The sequence below is a fragment of the Periplaneta americana genome, chromosome 17, assembly GCF_040183065.1.
Source record: "Periplaneta americana isolate PAMFEO1 chromosome 17, P.americana_PAMFEO1_priV1, whole genome shotgun sequence".
Lineage (NCBI taxonomy): Eukaryota > Metazoa > Arthropoda > Insecta > Blattodea > Blattidae > Periplaneta > Periplaneta americana.
Genome location: NC_091133.1, coordinates 11,662,340 through 11,674,934, shown reverse-complemented (window position 1 = coordinate 11,674,934; position 12,595 = coordinate 11,662,340). Strand labels below are relative to the sequence as shown.

The 12,595-nt window shown below is 34.6% G+C and overlaps 1 protein-coding gene across 3 annotated transcripts in view; it reads left to right on the top strand.

The window, feature by feature from the left end:
* Positions 1–12,595, top strand: part of LOC138692808 (zinc finger protein 235-like) — a 48,170-nt gene that overhangs the window by 32,510 nt on the left and 3,065 nt on the right. For 2 of the 3 annotated variants that reach the window (XM_069816037.1, XM_069816035.1), the window contains exons 5-8: positions 7,271–7,368; positions 8,340–8,477; positions 9,273–9,410; positions 11,136–11,218. In XM_069816037.1, coding sequence (XP_069672138.1) covers positions 7,276–7,368; positions 8,340–8,477; positions 9,273–9,410; positions 11,136–11,218 — 452 coding nt within the window. In that variant the 5' untranslated portion in view covers positions 7,271–7,275. The remainder of the gene's footprint in view (positions 1–7,270; positions 7,369–8,339; positions 8,478–9,272; positions 9,411–11,135; positions 11,219–12,595) is intronic. The other variant, XM_069816036.1, reaches the window with a different exon arrangement.

The following is a 12,595-nucleotide window of genomic DNA, read 5'->3' as shown; positions in this document are numbered from 1 at the left end:
AATGCTGGGATCTTTGTCTTGCTTCCAAAACTTTTGACAGCCTTTTTGCGTCTTCCTCCTCAGATTTTGACAGAGCCCGTTTTCTTGCTTTACGAGAAAAAGAATCGGGATGCTTGCTTCAAGCCTTACCTTCTTCCAACATAGGCACCTTAATGGATAATACGTCCTTTAACATTGCTATTGCCTTAAGGCTTGGTGTTAAAATTTGTTTTCCACACAAATGTATTTGTGGTGCAGATATCGATTCTTCTGGCCTCCATGGATTAAGTTTCCTAAAAAATTCTGGACGATTTTCCATACACGTCATGATTAACGACATCATTAAAAGGACCCTAATTTCCGCTGGTTTTCCTACCATTCTAGAACCCATTGGCGTAAATCTTTCCGATGGCAAATGTCCAGATGGCTTAACTTTAAGACCATGGTCCAAAGGCAAATCTCTTTTATGGGATGCCACTTGTTATAACACCTTCGCTTCTTCTTATTTGCCCAAAACTTCCAAACTCGCTGGGTCAGCCACTGCATCTGCTGTTACAATTAAACGCAGTAAGTATCTTGATCTTCTGGATAGATATAATTTTGCCGTTTTCGCCGTAGAATCTATGGGCCCATGGTCTTCCGAGGCGAAGTTGCTAACTACTGATATCGGCAAGTATTTATCAGCACTTAACGGTGACTCTTGCTCTACGGATTTCCTCCGCCAAAGAATTAGTGTTGCCATTCAACGAGGGAATGCTATAAGTGTTATGGGGATTTTTGCAGAATCTGAATCATTGGAAGAAATATTTTATTTCGTGTAGAGCTGTAGGGAGTATTTCGCATCCTTTAGTTTTGTTGCTAATTTCTAGTTTGTCCCTTATTCAATTGTTTAATTTAATTTCAAAATTGAATTAAAGTTTATGTTGTATATTCGGAAAATGTAAACAAAGTAATAAAAAGTAAATAATTTTGGATATGGATGTATATTATATGATTCAATATTGTTGCTATTTTGTGCTAGTTGTATTATACTGGAGAGATTATACATGCACAAAATATTTGAATATAATATACCTATTTACTTTTATTACTGTGTATTAAAAAATGTACATATCATTTGAGGTTTGTTTGCGGACTAGTTTATTAAATTGACAATAAGTTGTAAGAACTGAAATTGCTACTTTGTCCTGTATTTTACAGAATGTTTACTTTAACCCACATTACCCAGATTTGACTTACACCACTTCTGCTCTGAACGGCTCAATTATGAAATTGCTTTAGTTACGATATTCTCAATGGTCTGCATGTAGCAACGTAATTAAATATATACTAGACATTTACCTGCCGCTACAAGACAGCAATGTGGAGGATCTGTAACTCATTATAGGCGTATTGAGACACTCCTAATTCTAAGTAAATCGATCTCAAAATGATTATATTCGGTATCTTTTTTTATTTTTTTTTTCCTGGACTTTCTTCTTCTGAAATACGTCAAAGGATTTTAGAAAATGATACTGTGAACTTTCCTATAAGAACAGACAGCAACTGCCAATTTAGTACCCCAATGCACTATGCTCTGCTTCTACTGCTAATGGCAAACTTAAACTTGAATTCACAGTACCAGGGGAGTCCAGTAAACTCCCTCATTAGACAAGTGTGATGTCCGAAGGCTGAGTGAACACCGCCAGAAGAAACACCTGGATTTGTAAGTCTGAACTGTAAAAGTCCCATGTGCGAATAGAGTCTACTGTTGTCACGCCAGGAGAAGGCGGCTGAAGTACTTAGACGGGGCGGAGGGGAAACAGTCGCGCATGCGCACTGCGCTGTTCACTGCAATATTCCTGTTTCACAAACATCTACTGCACGTGTCTATGAGTCTTTGCGACTTTGTGAAAATGATAGTGGGGTTTTTACTGTAGTGTTTTATTACTTTCAACAAGACAATTGTTTTCAGTATCCCACAAATCTTGTATTGCTTTAGTTATCCTTTGCTTTTCGTGTTAATAGTGTTGATAATAATATTGTTAATAGAATTTATGTTATTGTATACTGTTATTTAGGTTTATAGCAGTTTTTTGTTTATTGTAAATATGTCGACAAAGAGGAAACAAGGATTGACAATCTATAGCGAAGAAAGGAATATTATTAAAACTGCAAAATAATTCTGTGATGAAGAAAAAGAACAACAGTGCCTTTGCATTCCTCTTACGAAACCTACAGCAAAGGTAGAAAAGTACTCTAATCTATCCACAAGAACAATACAGCGTATAAGGAATGAAATAAAAGACTGCACAGAAGAAAGTGCGTTGTCGACACCTGAGGGAGAAAAAAAATGTAAACGTCCAGACTACCGAAACGCAAATGTAGATGACTTCGACGGGAGATTGACAAAAAAGATATAATTGAGAATTTTTATTTGAAAAAGAAAGAGGGCCACCGGCGTAGCTCAGGAGGTAGCGCGTTTGCCTGCTCATCTGCAGTTGTGCTCGGGAGTGAGTTCGATTCCCGTTTGCGCTGACTACCTGGTTGGGTTTTTTCCGAGGTTTTCCCAAGCGGAAGGCGAATGTCAGGTAATCTATGGCGAATCCTTGGTTTCATTTCGCCAAATACCATCTCGCCATCATCAATTCAATCGACACTGAAGAAGCTAGTAGTTATTACAGTGTCGTTAAATAACAAGTAAAAAAATAGTACCAAGCTGCAACAAACGTCTACCCTTTTACAAGAGAAAATTTATTTGAAATGAAAGACAACATTATGACGAATACTGAAGAAAAAGGATTTCAGGTGGAAGAAGTGTGCAGCAAAAAAAATTGAGGAAAACACTGTAAATTAGAATACGTGAAGATATCTACAGCAAATAAGAAAGCTTAGTGAAGTGGAAAAACCGATTTTGTATCTGGACGAAATGCGGATAGATAGGTCTACCAATTTAACGTTTCCCAAGTTTTGGCACGATAAAAATGTTACGGGAGTTTTGACTACCGTAAATGTGCCCAGAACACTCATTGTTGTTCATCAGGATGGGGGCGGTGGGGCTAATGGCTTTGTTGAGAGATTCGAATTAATAATGTGACAGCGACGTGAGATTCGAACTCACGACCAGCGTCCCGCAAGAAAGATCGCGCGGAGCACGGAGGAATGGCGCGCGGCGAAGAGGGGAAAGGGCCAACACGGCGAGAGAGTGGAGCGAGAGTGCGCGCGCATCTGGTGCTGGTAGAGAGGAGAGGGCTCTGGCTTTTTCTGGAGTGCCATCTCTAGAGACGCGTGGAACCTTAGAGGCTACGTCGCTGTGGTTATAAATTACGGACGCGAAGGAACGACAGCAGTTTGCAGTTTTTCAGTTATTCAGTCAGTGAGAAAGCCAGAGCAAGGAAGCCAGTCTTGTGTACCGGAGTTCGTCTCGAGTGTGCGTCCGCAACTGCGTCAGCAGCCGAAGGCCTGAGTTCGAGTGCAGTGGACCGCAGTTGGAGGGACCTGAGTTCGAGTGCAGTGGACCGCAGTTGGAGGGACCCGAGTTCGAGTACAGTGAACTGTCTCTGAAGGTCTGTGGTTCGAGATACTGTGAACTCGAGTGACTGAGATAGAAGAACTGTGAACTGAGAACGGGTAGTTCTGATTTGTAAATAGTGCTTTGTAAATATTAGTTAAGATTAACAGTTCATTGTTGTGCGTAATAGTCCAAGTAAATTGTCATTGTCGTCGGTGGAGTGCTATAACGAATACTTTGTTGAGTGAAGATCCAATTGTTGACGAGAGCGTTTAAGGTGAATTGTAGAAAGGAATTATTGTTGTGACGAATAAATTACATTGTTGTAACTAATAAAATTTACAATATACACGGCTGGAACATAAACAGACGATTATCATGGACAGATCATACTCCAGAAATGTTTAAAAATGTGATAATGATAGTCATAGCGACAGCACCGAAGATGCGGAATCTTTTATGTCTGACTCCGTTCCCTTGTAGCCAAGTAAGTGGAGGAAGTTTTCAGGTCAGAGTGTAGCGTAAAGTTCCCCCGTCCCGCCTATCTACTCCCCGCGCCAACTCGTAGCGCGAAGACAGTAGTAACTGGCTCAAGTAACAGGCAAATATATAAAGCTAAGCCAATGCATCTATGTCGGAAATTGTTTGCAAAGTCAAGGGAATCTTTATGGGTAAAGGAATGTAGGTTCGTGGCCCATTTCTTATAGGGCTCATCCGGATATTTGTTTTAGAGGTTTAGGAAAACCTTAGGCCTGATAAATTTGTATACAGATATAGTGTATCCAGTTTACTATGTTGATATTTCAGACCATAAGTAATCCAGAAACCAATGTGTCACGGTCTTCTATGTGAATTGCTATCAAGCTATCTTACATAATTACACTTTGTAAGAAATATAATATTATAAACTTACCGTATCAGGTCTTATCATTCTATACTAATTTGGCCTTCACCAGTGCTTAAAATTGACAGCAGAAAACAGGTATGTAAATGCGATTTTTTTCAATGAGCACTGGGTAATATAATATTGCATTGTATTCCACAAAATGTTAGGAGGAAACGACGTCCTAAAACTTTTCTGCGTGGCTTGCAATCAATTGTGCTACACATCGACTTGTCCTAGAGGTATATAAATTCCTATTGTATGCAGTTTTTATTATTATTTCTATTATTTTCAATTTTATCTTTAGGAACGGTAAATATTATTCATGTTTGTTTCTTATATTCTAAAAATTATGTTTATGAGCCATTTCAATTATTACGGACCACGCCGATGTTAAATTGCACCTCAAATTTTACATAGAACCGCACAGTGTTCTGTTCGAACCAGCAGATCGCATGTGAAACTTTGTGATAAACTATGTCGTCAATCGTACGGCTTGTTTGTGAAAACAGTTACTGTAACTTTTCCCTAGACTCACATGCTCATCTACACCTTCGTTTGTATTTGTGTTAATTAGCGCTGTATTATATGTTCGTGTTCGCATACATAGAAATACTCACTCTACGCAGATGTAGAATGATTACCAGGGAACGGATTTATATGGACTAAAAATATATGAAATATGTAAATATATATGTAGTTATTTTTACCAAAATATGGAATTAAATATGGATTTTGACCAAAATATGGAATTAAATATGGACTTAAAATTATAAAAAAATGACTATGTATGTTAAATATTGGTACATTTTAATCAAACTAAACAAAAAATATAATGGACGTACCTTATCTTCCAATGTAGTTTCAACAAAACACAATTTTTATTGTCTGTTACCATAACAATAGGTTACAAACATTTCTTTCAAGTGCTGAAAAGTGAATCTTCTTCTATTGTCTCTGAGGATAGATTTATACTGACTAAAAGAGCGTTCGACGTCACAAGAAGTAACTGGTACATAATTCAATTTCACAATGTCTGCTGGGGATAAGTCCAAGTTAATCTTCACTGTTGATTCACCACTCATCACAGCAACAACCTTTTGTAGTTCTTCATATCCAGGGTTTTTTGAAAGTACAGTGTCCACCTTAGCTCTTACTGCATCTGCAACTTTACCTCTACCACGATTCAGTTGTTCCACAGTACTATTTATAATTTCAAAACTTTCAGATAGTGAAAGGTGCCTATTTTGGAGACTTTTGAGCGTTTTTATGATGCATGAAAATGTATGCTGAATGTGAGCTAAGTCATTCTTCACACTTATGTCACAGGTAACTGTTTTCGCAGTATCAATTGAGACTGCATCTTCAGAGTCCAATGCAAGGAGAACATTGTTAATAGAGTCTATATGTTCGGCATAATATTCAACTGCTTCTAGCCATGTACCCCATCTAGTTAAAATTGGCTTTGGTGGCAATGGAATTTCAGGGTACATTTCTTTCAACACGTTAACTCTACTGGGAGCTTTGAGAAATACTTTTTTCACTGATGAAATCAACAAATCTACTTTAGGGAAATTGTCTCTGACCACTTCTGCCACACGATGAAATGCATGCGCCACACAAGTAAAATGAGTCAATTTAGGATATACAACAGATAATGCTTGTCCAGCTTTGACCATATAAGGGGCAGCATCGCTAATAAAGAATAACACATTATCGTACATAATACCCTTTGGCCACAGGATACCCATAGCTTCGTTGAACAGTTTAACTATAGTTTTGTTATTGCACTTTTCTAGAACATCACAATGTAAAAGAATTCGTTCAGAATATTGTTCACTTAACAAACCGATAACTACATTACCAACAAGTCTACCTTCTTTGTCGGGAGTCTCATCAATGGAAACCCAAATTGAACTATCTTTAATTTCATCTCTTATCTTCTGTATTGTCTCATCGTAGATGGATGGAGCATACGTCTTCCTAAGTGTTGACTCATCCGGGATTGTATGTTGAGTATATTTTTCAAGGAATTCCCTGAAGACCTTATTCTTTAGTTTGTAGAGAGGAATATCAGCAGAGATGAGAGAACGGCACAGGTCGATGTTAAACTCAGATCTTACATTCGATGTTGTTGGTTGTGTTAAAAACAATTGTCTCTGCTTGGAATTTAGTTGTTTGTTGGCCTGATGTTTACTAGTTGTAATGTGTTGTTGCACCAGGAACTTTTGTGTAGATGATACTGCACACTGACACAAATTACAAAATAATATTTTATTGTCAGTTGATAAACCATCTTCTTTAAATTCTGAAATGTAACTTGTTAGTTTTGATTTTAAATTGACTGAATGACGTACTTTTGGCATATTTACCGTCTTTATAGTATGATTTACAAAACTGAACCTATGTGTACTCTGACTGGCATTTAACTGTTGAGCTGCACAACTGAAGTCTGTTAAAAATTTTAAATTAAATTAATACAGTTTTGTAACTTACTTTCCCATTGTTGATAGGACTGCTAATTTTCAAATAACTCTGATGTTAAAGGGATTACTGAACATGTGTTTAAATCTCTATTGTTGAAATGTATTTTTAAAAGTTAATGGAATTTTGTTTTGTTTTATTGTTAAACCTAATATAATATGGACTGTTTTATATGAAATATGGAAAATATATGGAAATTAACGAAAATATGTACTAAACTCTAAAATATGGAAAAATATGGAAAATAAAAGTAGGATTTTTCAACCCTACACATTGTTAAACATAAAGATAATGCAAAATATAAATTATATTAGCTTTATAAGTAAATATGTATTTACATATAAATCCTTTCCCTGATGATTACTTACCAAGCCAGTAAGTCAATCCGAATCGCTTACATTCTGCACGTTAAGTTATTTAATTTCCTTTTTCAGTCGTAATGGATGACTTGAAGATGGAACCTGATTCCGACCCACTTGCTATACAAACAAGTGATAACGCAGATACAGAAGAGAGGAAGCTTTCATCTGAGGTATATAGAAAGCAATTACTTTTTTTTTCTAAATACTTCATTTATAACTGGGGAGGATATACCAATATATCTAAATATTTTTCTTCAACGTGATGAAACATAAATAAAGAAGTTGAAACTTGTGAATGTGATATAACAATCGTAAATATATAATTTTATTTCACATTAAAACACATATTTTTACAAACAAGATATGTGAATATGTATCTTCAGGATCTCTATTACAAATATATAAACCTGGGAGTTTTTCTAATTGCATCGATTTTTAGAACAACTCTGAAGCATTCTAAAACTAAATCAGTTATATCATTCAGTATAACATTAACCTTTGTTTTGTATTCTCGATCCTTGTGGTCATCTGTAGACGTCGGCCAGATGTCTTAGTTGTGAAATAAGTTAGTATAGTCTATTGTGTTTGGGTGATCTATTTCTCTTGTTGTCTGTCCAATATGTATGGTGTTATGTAACAGTACGTATTTCATCAAAGCCAGAGAACTACTAAACAGCATATCAATGTTATTAAAGGGTCAATTAACGTGAACAAGAACGAGGGGTCTTGCAACATATAATTTCTAGGAATGTTTATTTTTGCTGAAGCTGGCTTCATTCGGCTTCATTTGAAATATGCAACCGATAAGATCTCATTTATAAACAAAGCATCTTCACTTTAAAAGTATAATGTAAATTTATAATTTTATTGCATAATTTACATTGAAATAAATTACAAGATTGAATACAATTCCTTTTTAATTAATACTTTTGTATGTTGCGTTGCAAGTTTTTGAAATTGATACACGCACATTCGTTGACATTAATAATAATAATAATAATAATAATAATAATAATAATAATAATAATAATATAATAATAATAATAATACTTTTTAGTGTAGACGGACTTTATAAAATTTCGTGTAGGCCTACAGCTTTATATCATATATTGCTGATTTAATTTTCTTCTTTATTTCTCAGGAAGGAAATTTATTAGACTTTCATTTCACTGAAATAAAAACAGAAAGTATAGAGCAGAGATATGATGTAAAATCAGAGATGACATATGAGGAAGCTGCAGTGTCAGTAGACTTTCCCATCGTGAAGAATGAAGCTGAGGTGAGTGCAGTTTATGAAGTGTGTTGGTCGCTAGTTCTCTCTCTGTTATTCACTGACTACAGGCAGGTGACCAGGGTATAGGATGATGGTTGCTTTCACCCTCTAAATTTCTTCATCCTGTAGACAGTCGTAAACCTTCTCTACTTCATTTTTGTCGTAGACCCTGCAGTCATCAGTGTTGCGTAAACCATAATAATTTTGATGTTTGCATCGCCACTGATAAATTTTTTAACCCTCCGAGTTTTAGTTTAATTTAAATTGCCTTAATCCACAAATGCCTGAGAGATCCTCACACTCTTCATAACATTTTTCCATTACCGCCTTTATCCTATACATTGGATCAATTGCCGACATCTATCTGGTTTTCACCTGTGAGCATTCGGCTTCATTTGAAATATGCAACCGATAAGATCTCACTTATAAACAAAGCATCTTCACTACAATTTTAATGCAATGTATTTTTTTACAAGATGTCTGTAATTATCAATGTCTGAAGATGCCATTCTGAATGGCAAAACCATTAACAATTTTAAATATATAATGTAAATTTATAATTTTATTGCATAATTTACATTAAAATAAATTACAAGATTGAATATAATCCTTTTTTAATTAATACTTTTGTATGTTGTGTTGCAAGTTTTTGAAATTGATACAGGCACATTCGTTGACATTAGTATTAATAATAATAATAATAATAATACTTTTTAGTGTAGACGGACTTTATAAAATTTCGTGTAGGCCTACAGCTTTATATCATATATTGCTGATTTAATTTTCTTCTTTTTTTCTCAGGAAGGAAATTTATTAGACTTTCATTTCACTGAAATAAAAACAGAAAGTATAGAGCACACATATGATGTAAAATCAGAGATGACATATGAGGAAGCTGCAGTGTCAATAGACTTTCCCATCGTGAAGAATGAAGCTGAGGTGAGTGCAGTTTATGAAGTGTGTTGGTCGCTAGTTCTCTCTCTGTTATTCACTGACTACAGGCAGGTGACCAGGGGATAGGATGATGGTTGCTTTCATCCTCTAAATTTCTTCATCCTGTAGTCAGTCGTAAACCTTCTCTACTTCATTTTTGTCGTAGACCCTGCAGTCATCAGTGTTCCGTAAACCATAATAATTTTGATGTTTGCATCGCCACTGATAAATTTTTTAACCCTCCCGAGTTTTAGTTTAATTTAATTTGCCTTAATCCAGAAATGCCTGATAGATCCTCACACTCTTCATAACATTTTTCCATTACCGCCTTTATCCTATACATTGGATCAATTGCCGACATCTATCTGGTCCTCACCTGTGAGCATCTCGGATTGTGGTACCAGACTCATGCTGGGTTGCAAGAAAACAGACTATAAATAATGTATTCCTCCTTTAGTTAGTGGACCTTAAAAGTTAGTGGATAGTCGGGTTGCAGAAGAGGAATTATCGGGCCACTAGTAATTGGATCGTTAACCAAGCAGCTTTGGATTTCACAAGCGACGTAATAGGACGTGAATGAATAAAAAGTGAACATCGGCTGCTAGACTGATGTGAGGAATTCCTTTTGTTGTTGCCAAATTTGCAATAAATATAGACTAATACGAACCAGAAAGAAATGAAATGAAAGGAAGAGGAAGATAAATATGCCTATTTTTTTTTATTAGAAATAGCGCATCCGTACATTATTTTTATAGAAAATACAAAGACAGTCTACAGAGAACAAAACCTCGTCGTCAGACGAAGAACTAGAGTCTGTAATAAAGAAATAAATAATAACTTCGCTATTCGAAAAATTAGTGAATAAATGAATGAGTATATAAATAATTAATCAATTTATCGTATATGGATAGCTAAGAAGATATACCTCTATCCACAAAAATTGTAATTTAGTTTAACTACGTTAGTATTATTTAGATTAACTACATTATAATAGTGTTCACAAAATTAGGTGGTGTACTGATATTTTGTTCTCATATAGAAGATCATACAAAGTAGAAGCACATAAGAAGTTCGTCTATTTTGAGAAAATAATTTCCAAGCTTTTTTTTTTTTTATTTACCTGCAAACGTACAAATACGAGGTATCACTTTTTAGCCATTGATATGCATTATTGTGTTAATATCTTGTATATATATGCCTATTCCACAAAATATCGCAGGCCTGAATGTCACACATTTAACATTATGATGAACCAAAAATATTAAATTACTCTCCAATACACAAAATGTATGCAAGGTAGCTGTCTAATGGAGGAATATATGTTATTATATGAGGGAAATCATATCTCTGAGTTAGTGAATCCTTTAAGGGATCAATTATACTAAAAATATTTTTTGGAACGCGCCTTTCGAACTTATTGGTCCATTAGTGGCTAATGAAGGAACAAATGCTTTCTTATTACCCACCATCATTGTCATTTACACTTTCAATTAACTCAGTGTTTGTGCAAAATTTACTAACTACACGATATTTCTTAGAAATTGGAATAATTTCTTGTTTGCAATTTTTTGTATTTATTTATTCATATCATGGTTTTGCCAAGAATGCTTATATTGTATATTGCATTGAGTACGATTTTTTTTTAAATCTATGGAGTGTATAAACTACCATGCATTAATAGTTCATCTATTATTGTCCTATGTGTCTGTTTTGCAAAATCTTGATGTGCAGGAAAATTCATGTGAATTGGATGAAGTGAGTGATGAGGGCAAACCGGAAGTAACAGGAGAAGAGAATGAAGTCTTGACTGAAAGGTGAGTGAAATTCATGAGTCCTTACTTTGTCGTTGGTTTCACTCTTTATTTATATCACGACAAATTAAATATATTTTTAATTTCAATATGATTATTATTCAGATCAAAGTATACTTTGTGGGGGCGAGTGGCATAATTATAATATTTCCTATAACTATAACCAATAAATGTGTTACCACTGCTATACCATTACAACTATTGATGCCGAAGCTGCTGCCATTGAAAGAAATACCAAAGCATAGACCTGCCTTCACCTTATCACATTTAATGCAGGCCAATTAATAGAATTTTTTCATTTTTCAATTGTGTGTACCCAGGAAAAATGGTTTCCATTAATTTCTTAAGTGTGTACTCGAATTTCTAATAAAAATTTGTTGATAACATCTACGTTGTCCTACTGCTTTCAGTCCTGCTTTTCTCCTATAGATTTGACAGTTCTGTGTGCAAATAAGGAAATAAATGTGGGAGGTTTAAAGTGTCTGGATTTACAAGTTTCAAAATTATTATTATTATTATTATTATTACTATTACTATTATTATTATTACTATTACTATTATAACTATTACTATTGTTACTTATGCTGCTACTACGACCATTAGTACCGTTATCTATACTAATAATAAATCTGTAGCCAAAATTTTTCTGGTAATTTTCGTTTTCCAAAAGTATTTGGTGTTAACATGTATAATTAACTATCCTGAAACCCAAAATCGCTTTTTTTGAAATTTTTGTTTGTTTGTATGTCTGTCTGTCGGTTTGTCGTCTGGATGTTTGTTACCTTTTCACGCAATAATGACTGAACTGACTGCGATGGAAATTGGAATATATATTAACTTCGTTGTATCTTAGATGTTGGGCTATATGACGTTCAGAATACGTTATTAAATGGGGGTTATATGGTGGCCTGAAGTAAATAAATCGAAATATCTCGCTTATTATTCATTTTTGTGAAACGTGTTACATAAGAAAAGTTTATTTAAAAATGATTTCGGATAAGTTTTATTTTTTGCAAATTTCATTGAGATCAATGAGTTTTAAAATTAAAATACAATGCCATCTAAGACGGTGTAATGAAATGAAAACAAATGACTTCGTCTATAAGGGGCCTTCGAAAACAACAATCGAAAGCTATGAAACATAGCCTACAGAGAATGTTTCTGTGTTTGTATAAAGTAATATCGGAAGCTAATTTAACCGATTTATGTATTTAATAATTATTTCACCTTTGCAAAGTGTAGTTTCTCTAGACGGAGATAATGCTATAATGTTTTACAGTAAATTCTGAGTGAATCGAGGACAGGTAAGATTAAAATAGCTTCTCATGGACAGAAAACTTTATAGGCTATTCTGTACACTCGTATCCTGGAATTCTTAAA